Raw genomic sequence first — 24,040 nt, 5'->3', positions numbered from 1 at the left:
ATAAAGGATAAAATACTCTTTTCTGTGTTTTCCTGTTTTGTGACTACCTGGTCATGCTCCTAGGCCACTTGTCTATCAGTACTGTAGAGTTAGCCTGTTGACATTCACGTGTCAGGTGTTGAGTGTGTAGCCAAGGGATTTTCATAGAATGCCTTTCTTGTCATTACGTTTTTCTGAGATAGTTTACCCAAACCAAGGTTTTCTTTAGCAGGGATGGTGATCACTCTATTGATTTTTGTTGTTGTTGTTGGAGAATGGTGTAAAGGTGGGAAACTTTGAGAGAAGGGAAATAGAATGGTAGTGAGTTGAGGGCAGGAAAATACATCTGCAACCTTTATTGGTTTTTAAGTGAATATCTTGATAGGGAAGATATAATGGAATTGTCAAAAATTGTTAATGTGTTTGACAAAGTGTGACTGCCTGTACGATCTTTTTGTTAACATTTTGACGTGAACAATTGTCCTTTTATTGGGGCTATTAAAGCTATTTTGGAATATCATGGGCATCTAAAGGCAATAGTTTAGCAGTGTCCATAAAGCATCAAATACCATTATAATATCTAGTAACCCTAACAGCAATATTTCAGAATCCCTGCCTGTTTAAATGGGCTATCTGTGAATGTACTGGCTCAGGGATGCATGACCCACATCACCTATAAATTTGATTGGAAGCTAACGGTACTGGCGTAGCCTGATGGATAGCAGATTAGAGCCCTGATTAACCATGTGATTCAAATACTGGGAATATATTGTCTAAGCAAGTTTCATCAGATGCAATCAGAATTTCAAGTGGTCAGATGAAATTCAAATGTGTGTTGTGGCTTTTCCTCCTCCTCCCCTATTGCTTTTCCTCCTAGGTTGCCTTTTTTTCTTTCTTTCCCCAAAGCTGAAAAATACTTCTTTGATGAATCTGCTCCTTACCCTAAAGCTGTCTGTCTGTTATTCATCAGAAAGCAGGTCGCTGTTCAGTGAGCAGAAGAAAAGATTTTAATAGAAGCTGTGCCAAGGGCTGTAATGCATCATTTTAGGGCCCTAATTACATTACAATGACAAATATCAATGGTGACAACAGCAATAACCTACATCCTTTAATGGCTGTGCTGGAAAAGGAGTTTGGGCCCCACGCCATTATATTAGACTCAGTTTCAAAACATAGGCCATTAGAAGTGTGTGTCCACAGTGTTATTGGCTGATCGCTGAAGCCCAGTGGAAAGGCCTGTAAATAAATGATGCCTCCCTAAAGCTGGGTCCTATGGGACAAAAGAGGTAAAATTAGATGACCATGGGAGCAGCAGTGTTTCCGAGGCAACTTTAGCTTTCAAAGTGAAGAATGACCTGCTTAATTTTATGAAATCACACACACATCCCACCCCCCAACTGCCAATTAGCCTGACCATGAAAATCCATTGGCATGACAACTTAAAGAAATTAAGAAGTCTTTTAAACAAAAGGAGACCTTTAACGAAAGTCTGGAGGGTTTCTACCCTCCCGTTTCTGTTGTGTGTGTGTTAACTTACGTGATTGAGTAAAAAGACTCTTCTCCTTTTTACATTTATTTTTAAGAAAATGTAGAATTTTTTTTTAAGAAAAAGTTGTGCAGACTTAATACCGCCTAGGTCCAAAATTGTATTTCACCAGATGAATAAGTTTCCTTAGAGTAGTTTTTATTGTCTAGATTATGTAGGCAAACTAAAGAACTCAGTTTTCTTATGTGCCCACACATTTTTCAGCCCTCCTAGCAAGGGACTATTTTATTTATGTAAACAACATAATGAAGAAAATATGCTTGGCAGATGGTTCTAAGCATTAGAATCATCAGTTTGGTCTGCCCCAAAGTGTCTCATTATCTTTTATTCTCTCCCCCTCCACCTCTCCCTGCAAAAAGCTTAACAACCAAATATCTTTGAGACGCAGTACTTTCAGCCTGGCGAATGCTACTTTATTTTCCTAGCTCACCCTGGAATTCCACCCCATAACCACTGTGGTATGTTCGTCCAGGTGGAGAGTGGTTTGGTGATTCCCATTGCAGCTCTTCATGGTGGCTTAAGCATGCTTAAAGGATGGCTAAATGCTCCATGGGGCCAGTGCAGTAAATTAAATCAGGTCAGCACAGTTGGGTCCTTATTCACTGCCGCTTATTGGTGCTGGGTTTTTGTCCATCTTGTTAGGAATGCAGGCTGGAATGGAAAGCTTAGGTTTGAAACTTCATGGTGAATTTGTGTTTTCTTTTGGCTGGCAAAGTTTTTAAGGTGCTGGCATTTAAAAGATTGCATAGCTACACAGTTAGAAGGGTTGCTGATGAAAGAAGGAAGCCTAGATTGCACAAGTAGAGTGTCACTGTCATTCTGGTAATGACTTGGCAAGAAAAGGCATTTTGGGCCTCTCATAAAATGAGGAACTGACCCTGGATGGAATTTAAGAATGTCTTAGGGATAGTAATTGCTTTACATTTTCTGTCTCTCAATTCTTCTTAGCTGTCTTTCCTCCATTCCATCATTAAAATATAAACTATTTTGTATGTATGTGTATTAAAAAAACTATGTGTTTATACATCACAAAATATACAAAGCACCGTCTGAAAATACAAATTAAGATAAACATTGGTAAAGCTGTGGGTAACTTTTTAAAGAAAACATGTAGTGGTTTTTTTTGTTTGTTTGTTTTTCTTAACACTGTAGCATCTTACTGGTTTAAAATGTCTGTACTTCCAAAAATTATTAGAGAATAGACTGTTCTCTGACATTGTTGGGACTTTTGCATATCCACAGGAAAAAAAAAAAAAAGTTCCCAAGGATAGTTTCCAGATACATACAGAATGCTTTCTGCTAAGTGTAATAAGATTTTAGCATATCTCAACCTCTGTATACTGAAAACCCTGGTAGGACACATTTGGAAATTTTTATGGTTGAAGAAAACATCTCATTCTCCAAGAATTTATAAGAATCTGAATTAACCAACTTTTTTGGGTTGGTTGGGTGCTGCTGTTTCAGAAGTTCAGGGTCTTGAGTTTAAAATCACAGCACCAGTGTTTTTATTTATTTTTTTTTGAGACGGAGTCTGGCTCTGTCGCCCAGGCTGGAGTGCGGTGGCCGGATCTCAGCTCACTGCAAGCTCCGCCTCCCAGGTTCACGCCATTCTCCTGCCTCCGCCTCCCAAGTAGCTGGGACTACAGGCGCCCGCCTCGTCGCCCGGCTAGTTTTTCTGTATTCTTTAGTAGAGACGGGGTTTCACCGTGTTAGCCAGGATGGTCTCGATCTCCCGACCTTGTGATCCGCCCGTCTCGGCCTCCCAAAGTGCTGGGATTACAGGCTTGAGCCACCGCGCCCGGCAGCACCAGTGTTTTTAAAGCAAAGGCCACGAGTATAGAAATCCAATGAGTTGCTAATTGAAGGAGTTGAGATGTAGGAAAGAGTGGATCTCTACTTATCTAAATTCTTAAGACTTAGAAGACTGCAGGTTTTATGAAAAATGTTAGTATGAGCGAGGGTCCTGGTGAAGGCTGTTGAAAACTGATTTCCAGTCATGGAAATTAAATTCCATTTTATATTGCCCTGATGCTTGAAGGTTAACTTGTTAAGATGAATGCTGGTTAATAAATTGTGCTGTAATGTGGCACTGTTGTCCTTGCTTCCTTTTAATGGGCTTGCTGATGAGATGGTTTTCCTCTTCCTTAGGAAATATGCCAGCCAAATTATAAAGTATGTTTTAATATCATCCTGTTAATATTTCGGGAATCTGTAACCAGCTGACTGTTCTCTTTATTGCTTTCCTTTCCCTTATTTTTTGCAGGCAGAGATTGTCAAGAGGCTGAATGCTATCTGTGCACAAGTCATTCCTTTCCTGTCCCAAGAGGTAAGGTAGTTGATTTTAGGCACTGGACTAGAAGTTGCCATTTTAGTGGTTTTGCAGAAAAGGGATTGTAGAACTGACTCTCTGGCCTTGCCAGTCTCTTGGTGTTTGTATTTTATTTTCATTTCTAAGAAACAGTGTTCTCACTCCAACTTGTATACCTTAATAACTTTCTGTGGAATATGATTTAAATGTGTTTATATGATGGAATATTTTCTAGTTGGGCTAAGCAAATTTCGGTCGTTAAAATATTTTGCTATCTTTGTAGTGTTGCTCAGAATTATGCTTGTTTGTCATAATGGTACCTAATAGGGTAGACTGAAAAACCGCCAGGAAAACAGGAGCTTACTCTGTACTGTTGTCATTGGGCACTAAGAATTGGCAGAAAACATATCAAATGGAGAGACTTTGTGTAGTAAACAAACTAATGCAGCTTTTGGCTAGCTACTTTTAAACATTTACTTCTTGTTACCTGCTTAAGTCTTTATATTATTGTGCTTTTGGGAAAAGATCTGCAAGATGAACTCAATGAACTCGTTTCTCTGAGTGCCACTTTTCTCAAAAGTAGGCTTTGGTGATGGTAAGCTTAGCACATTGCTGAGGCCCGGCATGTGGCTCACTAGGTCTCTTGCTCACCTCCGGGGAAGTGCATGCTGTCAGCAAACAGGCACAGGTTGAAATAAAGTGATGCATTTATAGTGCTTGTTGGCTTCCTTGTGGCTTTTTTTTCTCTCCCTGCTTGCTTTTGGTAGTTACAAAGTTGAAGTGAGAATACTGGAAAAAGATAACTTTTTGCTTCTGGATTACTGAATGCCTTCATTTGCTCAGGTAAGATCCACTTTAAGAAGGAAGGAGCTAATGAAATATCTGCATGTCTTTAGCCGCAATACTTTGTACCTTGGACTGAGAAGGCACAGAGGCACTTTTCTTCCTACCTTTCAGTAGTTCTGTAAGTGTTGTGTCACTGCTTTTCAGGAGAGAGGTTCATTCACCTGTCTGCCAGCGGGCCTGTGCCCATGTTGTGTGGCCAGTATTTGAGCATGCATGTGTATTACAGATATGCAGGTTGCTATATATGATTTTTTTCTTCGTTCTGAACTGGGTTAGACTTGAGTAACTATGGGTACCTTTCATGGGTATATACTGGAGAGTGGCACTCCTATTCACAAGTCTTGTTGACACTCTGAGTTCACATGCTCTTTTGGGTCTTGATAAACAAAGGATATGTTGTCTTTTCTCCTCCTTTAGCTGTGACCACAAAACCTACCACCAGTCATATCCCCATTTGCCTATTTTTACTTAAGATTTGCTTATGACTAGATTAGATGGCTTGGTGAATGAGAGTCAAGGGGTGCATTTGCATTTCTTTTGGAAGCCTGACTGCCCTCTGCCTGATCCAGACTAGTGTGTAGTTTTTACTTTAAGCAGCTCTGCTTTATGGGGATGGAGAATGGGAAGAATGTGTGACCCACAGAGCTGTAACCAGGCTAGGGTGTCATGTTCTAAGGTGACAGGGAAAAGGGTGGATAATCGCTGGGGTGGTATTAGACTTTGGGCCTCTGTAGGCACAGACCCTGAGTATGATCACGGGTACGGCTTTGGTCTCATCACATTTCTGCAGGATCTGTGGGTTGTGTTCAGAAGTGGAAGGTTGTCTTAGGGATGTCGATGAAGCTGATTTGCCAATGAGTTGTTTTCCCAGATGAATTACGTTGTTTGTGTGAGCAGGCCCAGTGGGAACAGAATGTATAATGGTAGTGGTGCTGAGCAAGACTGGACTGAAATTAATTGTCTCAGGGAGTTATACCTGTAGATGAAAGCCATGGGGAGATACTACAACTCATTTGCTCTAGTCTGGGAAGAAAGGTGTCATACTTAACTGTTGTCAGTCATACCACTGAACTATTTATTTCCCAAATACTTTGACATTTCTTGGTTGAAATCCTTGACTCATGTAGTATAATGATTTATGCCAAGCTTGTCCAATCCCAGGGCCTGTGGGCCACATGTGGCCCAGGATAGCTTTGAACGTGGCCCAACACAAATTTGTAAACTTTCTGAAAACATTATGAGATTTTTCTTTGCAATTTTTTTTTAAGCTCATCAGTTATCGTTGGTGTACTTTATGTGTAGCCCACATAAAATGGGATGTGTGTGTGATTTCTTCTTCCAGTGGGGCCAGGGAATCCAAAAGATTGGACACCCTTGATCTATGCTATGATTTTCTAAATGCCAGTTCTGTGTATATATTTTCTTTTGCTTACTTTAGATTTAAGTTGCTCATCTTTTTCTAGTTTCCTAAGGTATGTGTATATCTTTTATTGTGTGAACACAAACATGTTTGTTTCCTTCAAATCAGGGCATCTCTGATGTTTTTTTATCTGAACATCGTCCACCTTGTTTCTTCTTCTGTGCATTCTGTGAGCATTGGACTCTTTGCTTCTGCCCTGAAGCCAGATGGACCATAATCTGGAGGGAGGGGAGGAGCAGGTTATTAGAGGAAGATGAATTCTATTTCCTGTCTCTTCAGAGGCATGGAAAATCACTCTTGCATGGCTGTGAGCATCACTCTGTGCCAGGACTGAAGGCTCTTAATCTGATCTTTTAACACCGGCTCTCTGTGTGACAGTCTCGCTGCCAAAACGGCAGCTGCTGCATTAGACTTTATTTTAAAATGTTTTTATTTAAAAATTAAATGATCATATTTAGAAAAAAGCAAAACAATTCCTGAAGAGTAGTGCACAAGTTAACCGAACAGTGGCTGGAGCAATTGTGAACATCTGAAGTCAGGCTTTTTGGAGTTTGACGGGAACAAGGGGTATATTTACATACTGTTAGATGAAGTTTCTTTTTAATTTAGCCCCCATGTGTTGATTAATATACCTGCTTAATATTGCTTGCATCTGGTTTACCACATTTTTTAAACTTAAAAAAATTATATAGTACTGAATGATAACTATTAAATAAATTTAGCTTTAACTGCAAGACTTTTCCTTTTTAGAAATGAGTTGTATAATTGTAGTTCAGAACTACTTGAAGTGTCTGTATATAAAAATTACAGAAAAATATTTTCCTATTAGAGTTTACTAAAACATTTACAAATATTAGAGCCAATATATTCTTTAATGATGTGCTGTTGCACTCACGTACAACTACTTCCAGAGGTACAAGCATTTGACAAAGATATTGCCAGCTCCTGTCAGGAAAAGTGAGTACCCATCACTTGGAGTTCATAGAACTTCACAAGATTCTCAGTATCAGAATTTAGAAAAACCTTGTGAACCCTCATCTGTCCCATGCTGTTCTTTTCTCTCACTTCACTTTTCAGCTTTTAGGAATGGATAAGCCTCAAATTTCTTCTTCAGAAAGCAATCTCAAGGTGGTAAATGGGAAGCTCTTTCCTTTCCCTATTTCGGTCTCATTTGCAGGGGAAGAACTATAAATATCAACTCTGAGTTGGCAGTTCCGTAAACAAGAGATGCCAGGATGATGACAGTTGGATCTGGGTCCTGGCCTCCCTATTACAAATCGTGTGGTTTACTCTAACCGGGCTAAGCTGGGTGACCTTTAGCAAGTGATTTGCCTCTCTAAGCCTCAGTTTCCTCATCTGTATGATGAAGTTAATCATAGCGTGAAACACATCCAGTGTCTGTGAAGATTACTTGGGATTATACCCGGGTAGCTTAGCACATAGTAATCACCTACTGCCATTGACTGGTAGTATTAACTACAGTAGCAGCAGTGGAGCTCTGTTTTCTCTTGGGAGGACCTAGAACCAACCCTCCCTCCCTTTTCTAATAATTGCATTTGGGAAGAATGTGAATTGTCTTCCTCTCTAATGCCCTTATAGAAGAAAAAATGAAAATTAAAAGTGAATCCAGGGCCCTGAACTAGCTAAAACTCTGTGTTTTTGTTTGTTTCCATTGGCAATTTTCAGATATAGCTTATAGACCGTTAGGCCTCAGTGGGTCCTTAGTAAAACTGAGGATTGCCAATAAATATTGTATTGCTTCCAGTGTCCCAGTAACAGCTCCTCCTCCACCCCCCAATTCCAGGAACATATCTATGTAGAGAGTCTAAGGTGGACTGAAAACTCTGCATTACTGTTACACCCTGGCAGTAAGGGACAGCATTTCTGCTAATTTAGAATTGGGCTAGGTCTCCCTCTTCACTAGCTTTGCATTGCAAAGTTGATCTCTCTAAGCCTTAGTATTCCTATAGAAGAAGGAGAGTCAGCCCACCTTTACAATGTGTATTGTATGTATCAAAATGTAACAGATTTGGCATAGGGAATCCCCTTTCCCCACCCACTCTTTTCCTATTTTACTTCCAGGGAAATAGATTCTATTTCAGGTTATTTTGGGTCCTTAGACATTTGGAAAGGAATGACTTAGTAAAAACTGGGAAGAGTTCAAGGTAATATTTCAAAACAAGCTGGCTGGCAGTCTTTCTGTGGAGTTAGCTAGGTCTTGCAGTTCCAGTAGCTGCTTCCAACGATGGACATTTAGCTCCACACGGATTGTCTTTCAGGATTAAAGGAATATTTTATTTTTTTAGTAAACCAGTAGGTATTTGTCTTAACATATTAGATTAAGCAGGAAATATGGTGCACTTAGTTGAGGACCTGTTGGAGGATAGTGGTGTTTTCTGCACTCTTGTTTCCCTGTAAGGATCACTTTTAGGATAGTGTATGTTTCACAGTGATCCACAAGGTGTTCTTAAGATCTTTGAGAACCTCAAACCCTTGAAAAGCAGTAGGTCAGTAGGTGAAAAGTTTATTATGTTATAGTTGAAAATCATTCTCCAGGGTACAGTTGTATTTTTCAGAAACTTGTTGCTTCAGTAACAAGGAGCACATTCATTGGAAGAGCCATGTTAGGCAAGAGGCAATGTGATAAAAGCTGGAGGTCAGCCAGACCCAGGACTAAATCTTGGCTCAGCCACTTGCTTTCTTTACAATGTTGAGCAAAATACTTAGCTTTTCTGGGCTGCAGTTTGCTTCTCAGTATAATGGGATACCTGTACTGTAGGATTGTTATATGAGGATTCGTGATAGTGTAAAAGGACCTCACTGAGTGTTTGGCTGCTTTAACAGAGATCAAAGGAACAGTGGTTTTTTCAAGAAAAAAAAAAAGCTTGTTTCTCTCTCAGGTAATAGTAACAGTTGGCAGCGAAGCCATCTGCAGCTAATTAGGTGACTCCACGATGTTGTGAATTTGGTTCCTTTCATATTGGCGTTCATCATCCTAGCACCATTGTGTGTTGCCGTAGCATCAGCCAGCAGGAAAGAGAAAGGAACGGGCAAGTTATATCCTTTTAAGGTTGCCCTCTTTGCAGTGGCCAGCACTTAGTTACCTGCCCACAGATAGTTGTAAGGGAGATAGGGAAATGTAGTCTTAGCTGAGTGACCATTATGCCCCCCTAAAACTTATACCAGTGTAAGAGAAGGGATATTGGGGGACAACTGTCACTTGCTTCCAGACATAATACTATGCACAAAATAAAAATTGGGGCTATTATTATTGTTACTGCTAACGGTTTATCTTTACATAACAACTCTAGCTTTGACTATGTAATTAGCACATCTCATGTTTTTCAGTTATATAAGATAAAAAATAATGCATAGTTCTTGTTATAGAAGTTTCTTACTTACCATTCAAATGTTGGAGAAGAGTCACCCATCATACATTCATACGTTCACAGGGATGGAAAAGAACCTACATGAACGGCATGGCCTCTGTGGGCTGTATTTGAGTTTCTTATGACTAGTGACTTCCTTATTCTCATTTATTAAACTCGTAGTCATTGTGTTACCTTTAGAGAAATGGCATTCATTTTTAACCTTGTTATTAGCAGACTTGTTTCTAGTCACTGGGTGCCAAGGAGGATGGACATTTTCCTCCTTCTGCACTCCTGTAACTCCATGACTGTTTTTTCGGTGGTGGTGGTTTTTTGAGTTGAAACAGAAGCCAAGCTGCTTAGATGCTGGTGGAGGAGCCCTGCAGCCCAGTCCTCACAGAGATGATGAGGAGCACACCTGGGGCCTGTGTTTGCACGTGGACAGAGTTGTTTTTCCCTTGCATCAGTTATTGTAAGAAAATATTGGTTTAACAAATGAAATAAAGAAGACATTATTCTTTTTATAATATTTAACAATAGTTCTCTGATCATTAGAATATTTAGAATATAAAAGGGAAATTAGGACCTAAAAATGGAAACCTTCCATTTTTATGCTTATGTTTACCTAGGGAAAAGGGAACTTCCATACCAACCTGAATGCTTTCTGGTGCGAGTTTAATTTTAACTTAAAACTTGGTTTGTATTACCCTATTAGTTTTTCTAACACATAGTACCAAGTAGCATTTGGGCACTCTCCATTGCATTTATATGGCAGAAAATAATAGTCAGTTACATAATAGTGGTAGTATGAGTTTGAATTACAAGTCCAATAGGCTGGAAAAGCTAGTCATATCAAACAATACATAAACTCCTGTTTTGGACATGCCATAAATTTGGTCCATGTAATTTGATGGAAAACAAACCCCTTCTACTACATTATGATATATGGGTATATCTCAGATGCTGTTTACTTGGGCACCTGGTTTAATATGGTACTGAATTACTTGGAGCCACATTTTGCGTGTATAGAATAATTGTGAAATGAAAGTTGAAAAATGTGATCAGTCACTTTCATATTGTGTCTTCAGGAGGAAATGAAGAAAATGCAGTGGTTATATGCACTGGTGGCAGTGTTATCGCCTACAATCGTGCCAGGTTAACTTGTCTTAGTGCTTGTTAACTTTATAAGGAATCAATGACTTGTGATACCAGGTTTGATATAGGAGAGCATGGTTAACATTGCAGAGATCCCCTGGCAAGCATGCAGTACCACCCCTAAGACCATCTTTAGAGAGTGCTCGCGTAAGTGCCAGCAGCCTGCACAGGGTACGTCTGCTTCCCGGTCGGAGTCATTTTGTCCGTCTTGGTGATATGTTGTGCCAGTGCCGTATATCGGAAGAATGTCCTAAAATGAATAATAGACACAGATTGGGGCTTCTGGGGATTTGGTCCAGTTTTCTAACTTTCACATTAGGTTGTGGGCATGGGTAACTTTTCATTTAAAATACATATATTGTCTCATAATACTGAATGGGTCATCAGAGAGCGTAATTCTGTCCCACTTTCCATGGTTGACTGATTGGCTTGCTGTACCTGACCATGTGTTTTAGTGACAATTGGCTGCTTGGTGAAATTCATCTGGTGGCATCATGGCCTGTTTGACCTCAGGAAGTGAACGATGATTCTCGGGAGGTAGAACTTTCTTTCCTGTGGTTTAAATGTGGGGCTTTATCCAAAGGCAGCTATAACAACCTTTATTTGTATATCTCAACAAATTAATGAGTGTTTGAGAACTGACTCATTTATTTGACTTTTAGTTAGGTAGTGATTAGATTATTATTAGTGGAGCTAAGTTTGAAGGTACCTTGAGTAGAGCTGCATTGTGCAATACAGTAGTAGCTTTGAAAAGCTGAATAAAATTAAAAGTTCAGTTTCTTAGTTACTCTAGCTACATCTCAAGTGCTCAGTATTCTCCCATATGTGGCTAATGGCTGTCATATTATTAGCACAGATACAGAACATTTCCAACATTGCCCAAAGTTCTGTTGGACAGCAGTGAATTTGTAGAGCTTACCTATCTGTGAAGAATGCCCTGTCCCCATGTGAGAGACAGTGGAGAAGGCAAGGCCAGGTAGGCAGTCAGTAGTGTGCTCCTGAGAGTTTTAATCCCGTGTTCCACAGCTAAAATTGTTTGGGAAGCCAGGTATACATATTTACCCTCTCTAAGCTTTGTGGTGCTGAGATTACCTGCAGTTTACCAACCTACAGGTATATGCCAAATTAAACCTGTGTTCGTGTATGTGTATGTATGTGTTTAAGGAATATCTAAAGTAATACCTAATTTCTTGTGTGACTGCGTTAGGCTGTTCTTGCATTGCTATAAAGAAATATCTGAGACTGGGTAATTTATAAAGAAAAGGCTTTATTGGCTCATGGTTCTGTAGGCTGCACAAGCATGGCACCAACGTTACTTGGCTTTTGGGGAAGACTCAGGGAGCTTTTTTTACTCATGGTGGAAGGCGAAGTGCGAGCAGGCATATCACATGGTGAAAGCAGAAAAGAAGAGAGAGGGTGATTGAGAGGGGAGGTGTCACACTTTTTAAGGACCAGATTTTGTGAGAACCCACTCTATCGTGAAGACAACATCAGGCCATGAGGGATTCACCCCCATGACCCAGACATCTCCCGCCAGGCCCCACCTCCAGCATTGGGAATTACAATTCAGTGTGAGATTTGAACTGGGACAAATATGCAAACTGTATCAGATTAACATTTCTTTGAATACTGTATAGGAAAGGCTGATTTGGGGAGATTGGGTTAAATTTAAAGTTGATTTGTACCAGTACATTTAATAGAGTTGCTGAAAAAGGCTTTAGTGGGATTTTTTAGCCTGACTTAGCAGACATGGAATGACACTTTCACTTGAATTTGATCTGCTTGGCCATACCTGGAGTATTGTGTTCTAGACACATTGTGCACTACAAGGAGATTAGCCAGAAGGATGGATGAGTGGGCTAGAGCCCATGACACAGAGAAATTGTTGAGTGGCCTGAGGATGGTTAACCTGGAAGAGATAAAATTGAGAACATGCATTATGCCATTTTCATATGCTTTGAGTGTCAGTCAATGGAGGAGAATTTAGAGACAAAACTGGGTCCAGTGGGGAACAATTTATGGCAGGGTAGATTTCAACTTAGTATTAGGGCTCATTATCCCAAAATGGAAAAAGCTTGTCCATGAGGTAGTGAATTCCCTTTCACAGGAGCTCAAGGAGAAACTGGTTAAGTTGTGACAGAGGAGATTCATTCAGTGGATCAGTGGCCTTTGGGTTGTGGTTGGTACTGTAGTTCCACCATCCCAATCCGCTCAGCCCAGACAGCGTTTAGAAATCTGCATGGTTTTGGAGATAGGGAGAGTCTTTTGTTGGTTGGTTGGTTGATTGTTAATAGTGCCTGCGGTACTGTGGTATCTGGGTCTCATGATCTCTAAAGGCCTTTTCCAGTTCTGAATTTCTACGAGTGGCTTCTTAAGTACACGTGGTTAATGGCTCCTATTAGCCAAAAGGGCATTTGATCCAAGTTGGGGCCTAAGTATCTTTCATTCTAGAATACTGCAGCCCTCTAACTGTTCACCCTTCAACCTGGTTTACCTCTCTGCCATCCACCCTCTTTACTTTTCCCAGATCCATCTTACTCTAATGCAGAACTGATAGCACACAGCTGCTTAAAAATTTTTAATAACATCTCATTTCCTACCAGGATAAAGTCCAACTTTTTTGCATGTCATGCAAAGCCCTTTTTGGCCTCTCTGTCTTGCCAGAATTCATTTCCCACTAATACCTGGTTCTTTAAAGCATTCCCGTGCTACACTCATGTCTTCATCCATTTGCCTTTATTTTTCTTTGTGTGCACACCCTTTCTACTTTAAAGTGTTCTTGCTTGTGTCTTGTCATACCCAAGAAGGCCCTACGAAATTCTACTCCGCTTGTCTGCAGCTGTGTCCCCTCCCTGCTCTACCTCTTGCAGCCACACAGACATTCTTGCTCTTCCTCTAAGGCTCCTACCCATTTCTCTTCCCTCTGCCTGGAATTCTTTTCTCCTCATTCTTCATCTACAGAATTCCTGCAAATCCTTCAGGTCTCAGTTGTCACGTCAGCTTCCTAAGGGAATCTTCCTCTAGCCCCAAGATTAGTTTAAGATATTTCCCTGATAAATGATTGCATAGCATCCTGTAATTTTCTTATGGAAATTATCCTCCAGTTGTAATTATAGAGCCTTTTGAGCATTAATTCACTGACTGTTTTCCTTGATAGAGTTTAAATTATGTGAGATCAAAGACCATGGTTCTTGTTCTTTACTCTAACCACAGTATCTCCCTACCACAGTGTCTGGTGCATAGTAGGTGTTTAGTAAATATTAGAATGAATGGATGAAAAAAAAGCAAAGGCTTCCCAGATGCCCTGGGAAGTGTGCTGGGCATTTCCTCCTAAAACTTCTCTCTGTTTTATGTCCTGTATTCCTCTAAGATGTGCTCTGCATATGAGTTCTTCATGTGAGAAGCAGGGCCATTGGTCTTACTTTCACCTCTCCACATGTTGGATACTTTAATTAATGTTCATTATGAGAATCCTAGCTCATTTTATTTCATTTTGTATCTATCTCTACCCTTATACTCCTTTACTACCCCAGTCAATACGGGAAGTATTTTTTTAAAATGTTTTTTAAAAATTGTAATTTATAAAATTTTGAAGCATACTTTAAAGGTAGAGGGAGAATATACTGAACCTACAGGTGCCCATACTAAACATCGACAGTAATCAACATTTTGTCGTTTCATTTATTCCTTAGGGGAGTTCTTTTGTTTTTGTTTTATGTTTTTTTGAAATTCTAAGGTGTGCTATAACTTTTTGTTACTGTTTTTTATTAGAAGTACTGCATCTGTTGCTGTACATTGGCATGACAGGTGTTCTCATCATAATACCTTCTGAGAAATATGCATTAAACAGCTACTATAGACATATTACTGGTTTGTTAAGGTCTGTTTTTTAGCAGACTTTGTTGGACTTACGAGCTTGTATTATTTTAGTTTCTTATAGAAAAAAAATTAATACTTTTTCTGAACAAATGCCAAAAATAATTTTATGATGATGGAAGTAAGGCAAGTGATTTAATGTACAGAATTTCATTTTACTGGCCCATTCCCCTGCAACCATGTTTGTATTACTTAAGTCACTGTTTTTTTTTTAATTATTTTTACTGAGGTATAATGTACACACCATAAAATTCACTAATTTTAAGTGTATGGTTCAATACTTCTCAGTAACTTTAGAGTCCTATAACCATCACCACAATCTAAGGGTTTTGTTTTTAGAATTTTTTTTTAAATTGTAAATTACCGTATTTTAAAGAATAAATAATTGGGCATTTGTTTTGTCTCTTCAAAATCTCAGTTAGAGGCCCCCTCTCTTACCCTTGGCTTATTGATACGTTCTTAGTGGCATTTCATTTGGTGGTACTGGTGGCACATTCAAACAGGATACTTGTATCTGAGTGAGCAGCCAGCGCAGTAAGAATGACAACACTGTTGCTCTCTGCAGATTGGCTGGACCTGCCGCTCTGGTGCTAGTGCTGGCTTGGTGGCAGAGGGAACAAGCAGGAAGTAGAAGAGGAAATGAGATGTGGGTGGAGTGGGAAGAGAGGACAGATTGGGGAGGGAAGGGAAAATGGAAGACAAGGCAGACATAATGGGAAAGCCCTCATAGTTCTAAGAAGATGCGAAAAACTTGCTGTATTTTCTGAGTGAGAGCTTATTTGTTAAAACCCAAAAATGGAAAAAAAAAAAAAATGCCTCTTGGGACAGTTTACAGGAGTACTTTGGGCTTCCTTGCGTGTTCATTTTTCTCTTTTGTATGTAATCTTTTGCCCCTTCTTCCTATTTGAGTTTTAATTTTCTCACCTTCCCTGGTGGGTGCTTCCTCAGGCTGTAGTGTAATGTGCATGGTGTGGCTGAGTGAGCTAATATATTAGGGTGTTTCTGGTGCTTTCAGAGCACACAGGGGAGGAGGCATTGTTTGCCTTAGGGAGCTTGTATTCAAAAGGTCCTTAAACAGTGAATGATTCACGGGTTGTAAGCAGAAATAGGGAAGTAGAATTCTGAGCTGCAGGTAAAGTTCAAATACTGTATCAGCCCATGGCCATTGCCGTCAAAAAGGAGAAGCTGAATCATGACTTCCATTGTCATTTTAGCTTTATAGCAGGAGTTTCTTTAGGCTGTCAGAGTTATGGCTCACTGGTGTGTGTTTCCGGTTTTCTCAAAAAATGCACTTGATTTTAATGCCAGTGCGGAAAGATATCCCCTGCTGCCTAAGGCATCTTTGCCCATTTTAGCAATTGGAATCTAGTTCGTGAAGCAAGTGTTGAACAGTCTTCATGGTAGAATGGCACTAAGTAGATGTATTTTCCATATCTCTGTCTCATGGAAACTATTCTTTGAATACTTGCAGATAATATTTCATTAGTAATAGGGAGAAATAGCACAGTAAGAGCTTTAAAACTTTTGTTGAATAAATGAATGCGTGAGTAGAATGAATGATACCTGTGTTGGATGTGACTAAGTGTGGTCCTTTGTTTCAATTCTGAAGTTTTAAGTTTCTTTTAAATCTTTTAAATCTTCAAAGATTTAAAAGAAATACCTGAAGTTAAACTTGAGCTCTACGTTTTTGATCTTTTAAATATGCAGCCCTTCATGATAGGAGTTAAAACACGAGCACTTTGCACATTTCCAGAAGAAACATGTATGTTGCATTCTGTATGTCCTTCCGGTGTCTATGCTAACCAATATCATTAATGAGTATAGGAAAGTAAAAGGTGGAAAATCCCATAAACATTTCTATCCCACTTTTTGTTTGTTTATTTTCCAAGTACTGCCATTTCTCACCACCTAGAGAATCACATTGTCTTAAATGTGAACATCAGCTCTGTGTTTGGCACATAGTAAGTGCTCAGTATACATACGTGGCCAGATTGGCTTTAGGGGAACCTGAAATGACAGTTACTGGCCATTTTATTGACTGTGCCCTTCTGTTCCTTCTAATATTTTCAAAATCCCTGACGATTTTTACTTGCTTCAGAGAAAGAAATTTTTTTCTTACATGGTGGCAAATTTTATAAGGAGTAAAGGAATGGAATGGCCATATCTATAAATAGACTTTGGGATTGCTTCTTAAGCTCCTGCTTTGAAACTGGAACGCCTACAAGTAAAAAAAAATAAAAAGTATATAGTTTAATAATCAGAGTCTATTAAAAGCTTAAGATTCAATGGTCTATTATTTGACATTTTTCTTTCCATTAGTCATAGACACAAAATATGCATTTCTATTAGGAAACCAAGAGTGAAGACATCACATTGTAGATAATTAATTTAAAGTGGTTTCCTTTTCCACCTGGCCTCCTCATTCCCCTTACACAGCTCAGAGGTGAAAATAATGGTCACCCTAGTTAATCTCAGTAACTGTATATTTGAGGGTTTTGGAAGGGGGACCAGGTGGTTCATGGAGAATTCCACATTGAACTGATAGCTCTTTGTATGTATTAAGCAGTGTGGTAGTTGAGCTCGTACTCACCTCAAATAAGTGAAGAAAGTTAGCTAAATTTCTCAACTGAGATTAACCAAAATAAGACTCTTCAGGCATACAGGAGTACTTGTTTCACAGCGCAGTTCCTTTGGTTCTTCATTCACTAAACCAAGTTGAAAGAAACCCAGTAAGACTGATTTTAAACCAAAATTGACTGTAGATACTAGGGTGGTCAAATGTTTTAATGGGAAATAATATTTATATAATATTTGGAGGGGGTAATTCTTGTAAGTACTTCTGTGTCTAGATATATATGAGTGCCCCTGTACAGAGTTTTCTGTGCTACTTTTTCTGTTACAAAAATTACTGACATCAGTTCTTACTTATTCTCACTGGAACTGAATCAAGGATGGAGGGATTTTCCTGCACTGTCCATCCTAGTTTTTCGAAGAAAAAAAAAGTATCGTACACTTTTGTGGGCTTTAGTTTTTCTGTTGGATTTAAAAGAAATACCTGAAGTTCTTAAACTTGAGTTCTACGTTTTTGATCTCTTTTAAATATGCAGCCCTTCATGATAGGAGTGAAAACACGAACAATTTGTACATTTCCAGAAGAAACATGTATATTGCATTCTGTATGTCCTTCCGGTGTGTACGCTAACCAATATCAGGAGAAAAATTTAAAAATAATTGCTTCCAGGAAATAATTTTTAAAAATTTTAATGTAGACAGCAAAGAGAAAAGGTAGTGGGTACAAAGAAAGCAAGTGGGATGGGTTGTGTTTTGTTTGTTAGTACTGATAGCAGATATGTGGTCAAAGTGTACTATAACTTTAAAGTGAAATTTAAGCTGTTGTAAAGGAGCATTCTTCATGGGGTCACAGAGATGGTACCTGCAGTTGGATGGCCAGTGACTCCTCAAGTTTGTGGACCCAGATATACCATAGACATCTAGTCATCCATCACCTCAGGCTTGTATTGGAAACCTGGAGATCCCCCAAATGCTGTTTTGCATGTAATTGAAGTTAGAGGACATGTTAGGAAAAGCTGTTCTTGACTGAGTAGAAAACAAATAATTGTATTCTGTTTCTGATCTTCATTTATAGCACCAGCAACAAGTGGTGCAGGCTGTGGAACGGGCCAAGCAGGTGACCATGGCAGAACTGAACGCCATCATTGGGGTACGTGGCCTTTCCATTTTAGCTCTGATCTTAGTGTTTGTCATCAGCTCTCTCGCTCTCTCTTTTCACATTTTGTTCCGCCAAAGGGGCAAAAAGCAATAGATGACTACAAAATGAAATTAAGCACTTTGCCTTCAATCTCCTGTGAAATTTGATGGCTGCCTCAGAAACTTTGGATCACATTCTCACCAATTTAAGTTGATGTGTTCATGAAAACTCTCCTCTAAGGAGACTGGATAGCTCTTTTTCATATTTCTTTTCTTTGCAATCAGCTTCTGTTGCTAACCTAGGCCAAGAAAAAAGAGATATAGATTACCATGACGTTAAAATGACCTGGTTTCTTTTATCTTTCCTCAAATAAACATGTAGAGTATCTTACTATCATTTTTAATGAGGTGTATATTTTCACATCTCCCATTCTACTTACTCTTCCTTCCCCTGTCATGAGTGGCTCTTATGGGTTAGTGTCCTTTTGAAGTAGAAATAATCGATGAACTACGCTTTAAAAAAAATCAGTGGCCCATTTAGAAAATCCTTCCTAGCAATAGTGGCATTAATGTTGCATAGAAATTGTGCTGGAATTCATGGGTTTGGGCAGTCACTTCAACTCTGCTTATATATATATATATATATTTCTCAGATCAATGTAACAGGCAATAAAATAATGTGCTGAAACTTAGAAATAAAGGCGAGAAATCATAGCTGTAAAGAGCATAATATTCACCTCTATATTTATGCAGATTGTACAGGCCGTTTCTTGGGTTATTCTAATGAAGACACTACAACTGTACTTTCCTCTTTCTGTCCCCTCCCAAATACTTTCTTTTGTGTATAGATTATACACAAAAGTCTTTTTTTTTTCTGTCAGTGTATCAAACATACTTTGAAATGCTAATTATTTCATTTACTTTCATTAAAATTCAAATTGCTGAGTGAAGATGTGGATAAGGGTCGCCTGATAATCAATCTGAAGTGAAGATATTGCTTCAATTATTCCTCTGTCTTTTAACAAGGAAATCAGAACTCTGGGATCACTGCTGATGTTGAGGGTGCAATAGTCTGATTGTAGCTTGTTTTTTAATGGGCTATTTGGAGCTCTATTTTGTGTCCCTCTGACAAAAAAAAAAAAAGGTAGGAAATTAGCAGATGTAATGAATGGAAAAGAGTGACCTTTATTTCCTCCAAAGTGCCCCTTGGAAAGAAGAGGCTGAATCAGAAGAAGCCATGTAGAATCATGAATAATGTTTGTTGTACATTTTCTGTGATGGGCAGGAGAAGGGACGGATAGTAGAGATGAATACAGTTCACAATTGGTTTTCGTTTCCAAAAACTCCAGGAAACAGCAGTATATTAAATTTTAAAAAGCTGAGAAAGGTTTAGTTTCAAAGTTAAGTGTATGTGTGTGTATGTGTGTGTGTGTGTGTGTATATATATATATATATGTATAAACCAGCTGTGCTCCCTTGAAGTGTGTGTACAAGTGCAGGTGTTGTATTCACTGTGGATATTTTTGTTACCAAATCTTCCAGGGCTCAGAAGGGATAGAACCTACATTTCTCTACTGTCTCTACTGTTTAACATGGAGAGAATGTGCAGAGTGATCCCTGACAGGAGAGGTTGCTGGGTCATTTTTAGCTTAGTGTTTACTGTTTGTATGAATGGCTCAAATACAGATAGCCATCCAGCCTCATGTCTGATTGGCAGCCTTTTCTAGGAAAACAGAATGGGTTATTATTTTTTTTCCTTTTTTTGAGTATTTCAATGACTGCACAGTGGAGAGATTAAGCTAAATAAAAAACGCTTTGTTTTTGTGTTGGATGTTGCTTAATATGAGGGAAGATATAAAATCATAACAAGTTCCCTTCACAGCAAGAATATTTTTAATATAGTTTTGTATTTATTCATTTTTATATACTTTATTTGGAATGGAATGGCAGATTGCCTTTTCTTGGGGAAATGAGGATTTATTAGACTGCAGCCAAGTTACTGACATACTGTGTTAAATGGATTTAATTATTAAAATAAAGCCAACTTAATTTTGTGACCTAAAAACTTATTCCAAGAACTAACTCAACAGTACATGCTGTCAAAGTAGCGTTACGTGCTATCAAAGCAGCATATACTTGGATATAGTTGGATCTGATGAACATTCCAAAACTCTTGGTATCTGAGCAGAAAATGGAGTCAGAAATCACATAATCTGACTATTCTGGAAAATAGATTGCAGAAATAGGAAAACAAACCCAACAGTTTTAGGGAGCCACAAACCAAGTGAGAAGCAAAGAGCTCAGTTACAAACTCACTTGACGAATTTTTGCTGCTGATGTTCTCTCTGTGTTTTTAGCCATGGTAGTGGCTTGCATCCAGTAGTTTTTGGAGTTGTAACGTTGTAGTATTTTAAAGGCACTTGCTGTTCTCTGTCCCTTGAGCATAGATGGCTGGGTGAGATGGTGGTATTTTGACCCGCTACCAAAACCAACTAGGGGTCAGTTTTTAGATTTTTGTTACTTGGTCTTTAGAATGTAGTCAGCAGTGATTTTCTGCACTGAAGGAATGACAGTTTTCCTATGAGAGGCAAAGACCCGTCTAAGTCCCTGCTGCAGACCCTCATTTATTTATCACTGCATATGTGTCTATTTTATATGTATGCACACCATCCAGACAAGAGCAAACGTTCCCAGATTTAATGAAATCTGATGAAGCACCTTTTTAACTCTGCAATATTATTCTACCTTCATTGGTAAATGAGCCAAACCAGTGATCCATGCAGTTTAAATGCAAAATGCTGAAGTGAGCCCGAAACCTGGAGAGGCGGCTGTTCTCTTGACAATAAGCTGGTTGTGTTTAATGGAATGAAACATAGTTATAATGATTTCTTTCACAGGTCATGTTCAGTTTAAAACTGTTGATAGATTGAAATAAGTTAAATATCATTTATCTTTTATTTATAAGGAAGAAAATCAGGAAAATTCCTGTGTTGGTTTCCCATCATTGATATTTTGTGTTTTGTTTTGAATTGGCGGTATTACACATTTCCTTCAGGCCTTCCCCAAGTTCCCCCAGATGGTCTAGGGGAATGTTATGGATCTAGTTTGATTTTGTCATGTGTCCTGCTAGCCACTGTGTTTTTAAATTAGAATCTCTGCGAGATCACACTGTTGGAACAACACACAAATTGTAGTTTTAAATCAGTAATATGATCTAATTAGAAATGATGTTTTCATTTCCTGTATTATTAAATTGAGTCATCTGACTATCTTAAAATGCTTTTTAAATCCATTACACTATATAATCAGTACATGCTGTGTGAATGTGGTTATGCTTAATAAAGGAGGCTGACTTGGAACCTCATAAGAATTTCACCAAAGAAACTACCATTAAGAAAAAAAGTTTAGTCAGTGTGAATAGTGGAAAAGAAAATGTTTGACTTATGAAAATAGACAATGTGGTTTCCTTTGGAAACTAACCCACTTTTAAAATCTAACTGAGGAAAAAAAAATGATAGAAATGTATGCGTTTGGAAAAAAGCACACCCCCACCCCCCAAAAACCCTTAGGAAACAGGTATGCCATGGTGTTGTAGGAATTGCAGTTTAGCACAAGAAATGCTGAACCTCAATTTTTAGCAGTGACATTTTAATGATAGGAAGTCTGCAAAATTATTTGCCATCAATTGTGAAGGCAATAACAAGCCTTGGTGGTTTTTCACACTCTCTGTGTTAAGTGCTTTCAGAATGACAGCGTAAACTGTGTTAGAGAACTCCAAGGAAGTAAAACTGATTAAAATGTTCATGCTTGAATGGTGCTGATGGAATAGTTCATTTGGACTTTCTCTACCTCCTGCAGCTCAAGCTGAAATATTAAAATTCAGTGGATTTAAATCTCTTTCCTCTCAGCTCAGGAAAAAAACATTACATTTTAATAGGTTTTAAACCCATAATTCATTGGTTTGGAGCAGCACTATTAAATCTATTTAAATATTACTTGTATTACTAAGGAAATGATTTAAATGCCTTTGCCTTCACCATCCTATGTATTTGACTTCGTTTAAAAAATGAAAGACAGTACCTTTGGGGTCCCCCTGCTTAGTATTTTGTTTTATTCTCCTTGTCATATGATTGAACCTTAAATGTGTGTGTGTGTATTCTACATGGACAGCGTGGCAAGAGGGTCTTGCAGTATGACTGTTTAAAAATGTATGTCTCCCCTTTTCTGTTATAGATTTCAAAACTGCCATTTTAACTTTCAAAGGCATTTGGATGAGCCACCGTGATCATTTTCCTTGTATTCTTTTTAAACAATGTAGCCATTAGGCAGAAGGGGAAAGATATAAATATGTGGGTATATATAAAAGTGTGTGTGTGTGTTTCCCTCCCTTACATCACAAGTGTAGGAAGTATACCTCTGTGGATACATGGCCTCCAGTAACACACAACTTGAAATTAAATTGAAAAATTTATGTTTTTTACAAAAGTATTCTCCTTCCTGGGCCCACCGTGTACCCCTCAGTTCCTTTCTCTCTAGCCTTTGCCACTACAACATGTGTCCCACAGCTCGACAGCACCTCCAGTCAGCCACAGCGCGAAGTGCTTGCTTTCCCCCAGTGCTTTGTGGGAAACCTTTGTGGAAATCCACCCTTCACTTCCACAAACACAACCTTGGATGTGCAGGAATTACAGTCGCATTGGGTAACCCTGAATCCCACAGGGAAACAGAGTTAGTGGAATGCTCCCCGCATTCTTTGTGGGGGGGGACACCTGTAAGATGCCGTCTATACTATTCCGTAAGAGGGTCAAGTAAGATGGAGCTTCAGTTGCCCACAGTAGTGATAGGCTGGAGAATACGTGTTTAGTTTGAGTTCTCCCCCTTCCGTGGTTCACTTTTCATAGGTCCCTACTCCTGTTCTGTGATCATTTCGAAATTACCTGCAGCCAAGCCCTGTCCCTCCACTTTCCTGGCAGACACTTAGGATTTGATTTTGTAGGCCTGAAGCTACGTAAGGGGGCTTTACAGTGTAGGTAGGTAATTGTAGTCGTGTGCTAGAATCAGGGCTCTTTTTCTGATGTGAGTTTTGTGTGTAAAACATATTCTTTAACAGCTCAACTATACAACTCAGCTTTTGTGTTACTTTTTAAATAAATATTTTTCAGTAAACTTACAGGTGACCCTCTCTATCTTTTTCTGCTTCTTGCAGCTGATTACTGTTGGTGTTTTCTAGATGTACGTATTACAGAATGAAATTAAAAATGAGCTATAAAATAGATTCCTCAGAGATTGTTATTTCAGTTTTGTTACTGTCTTTACTGAATAGTGTGCCTGCAGCTTAAAGGCTTTATAAAATATGCTGGCCACTGTCTGCATCGTGTACCCACACAGCTTGCGTAGTGGGGGAAGGGGCTGGCTTGAAGATACACCCACTTGGAGGGCTTTGCTTACCTGCACTCACCAAACTCATGGCAGGAAAACCAAAGCAGTTGTATATCACATTCTTTCTTTTTCTTCTGTGGGTATGCCTGCCCCTCACCCTTTTTCTTTTCTGAGCTGGTTCATTTGCCGTGGAGCGGGGGACTACATTATTGAATGATGTATTCATAATCTAATCTTTCTGCTACAGTTTGATGAGGCTCTAAGAGGCAGTAATTTCCCTTCTCTCATAACAAAGACTCTCATATATTTAAGTAATTTAAAAACTCTGCCTGCACTTCAGAGACGCCCAAAAAACACTAGGTAAGGAATAGGATTTCTGATTTGTGCTTGTGATGTGCTCTCCATTATTTTCTATGACAAAGCTTCTCTGAAAGAAATTTCTAGAAGCCAGTCTA

The 24,040-nt window shown here is 38.9% G+C and overlaps 1 protein-coding gene across 23 annotated transcripts in view; it reads left to right on the top strand.

Moving 5' to 3' along the window:
- LOC117098431 (transducin-like enhancer protein 4) overlaps window positions 1-24,040 on the top strand; it is a 157,632-nt gene that overhangs the window by 38,303 nt on the left and 95,289 nt on the right. For 11 of the 23 annotated variants that reach the window (XM_033237003.1, XM_033237012.1, XM_033237001.1 and 8 more), the window contains 2 exons: window positions 3,789-3,851; window positions 18,145-18,219. The exons of 1 other annotated variant lie outside the window; for it this stretch is intronic. In XM_033237003.1, the coding sequence (XP_033092894.1) occupies window positions 3,789-3,851; window positions 18,145-18,219 (138 nt within the window). The remainder of the gene's footprint in view (window positions 1-3,788; window positions 3,852-18,144; window positions 18,220-24,040) is intronic. 11 more of the 23 variants (XM_033237022.1, XM_033237009.1, XM_033237021.1 and 8 more) reach the window with 2 other exon arrangements.

Source organism: Trachypithecus francoisi, unplaced genomic scaffold (genome assembly GCF_009764315.1).
Source record: "Trachypithecus francoisi isolate TF-2019V2 unplaced genomic scaffold, Tfra_2.0 Lachesis_group16, whole genome shotgun sequence".
NCBI classification, from domain to species: domain Eukaryota; kingdom Metazoa; phylum Chordata; class Mammalia; order Primates; family Cercopithecidae; genus Trachypithecus; species Trachypithecus francoisi.
The sequence above is the reverse complement of the archived record's forward strand: the minus strand, read 5'-3'. Positions and strand labels throughout refer to the sequence as shown.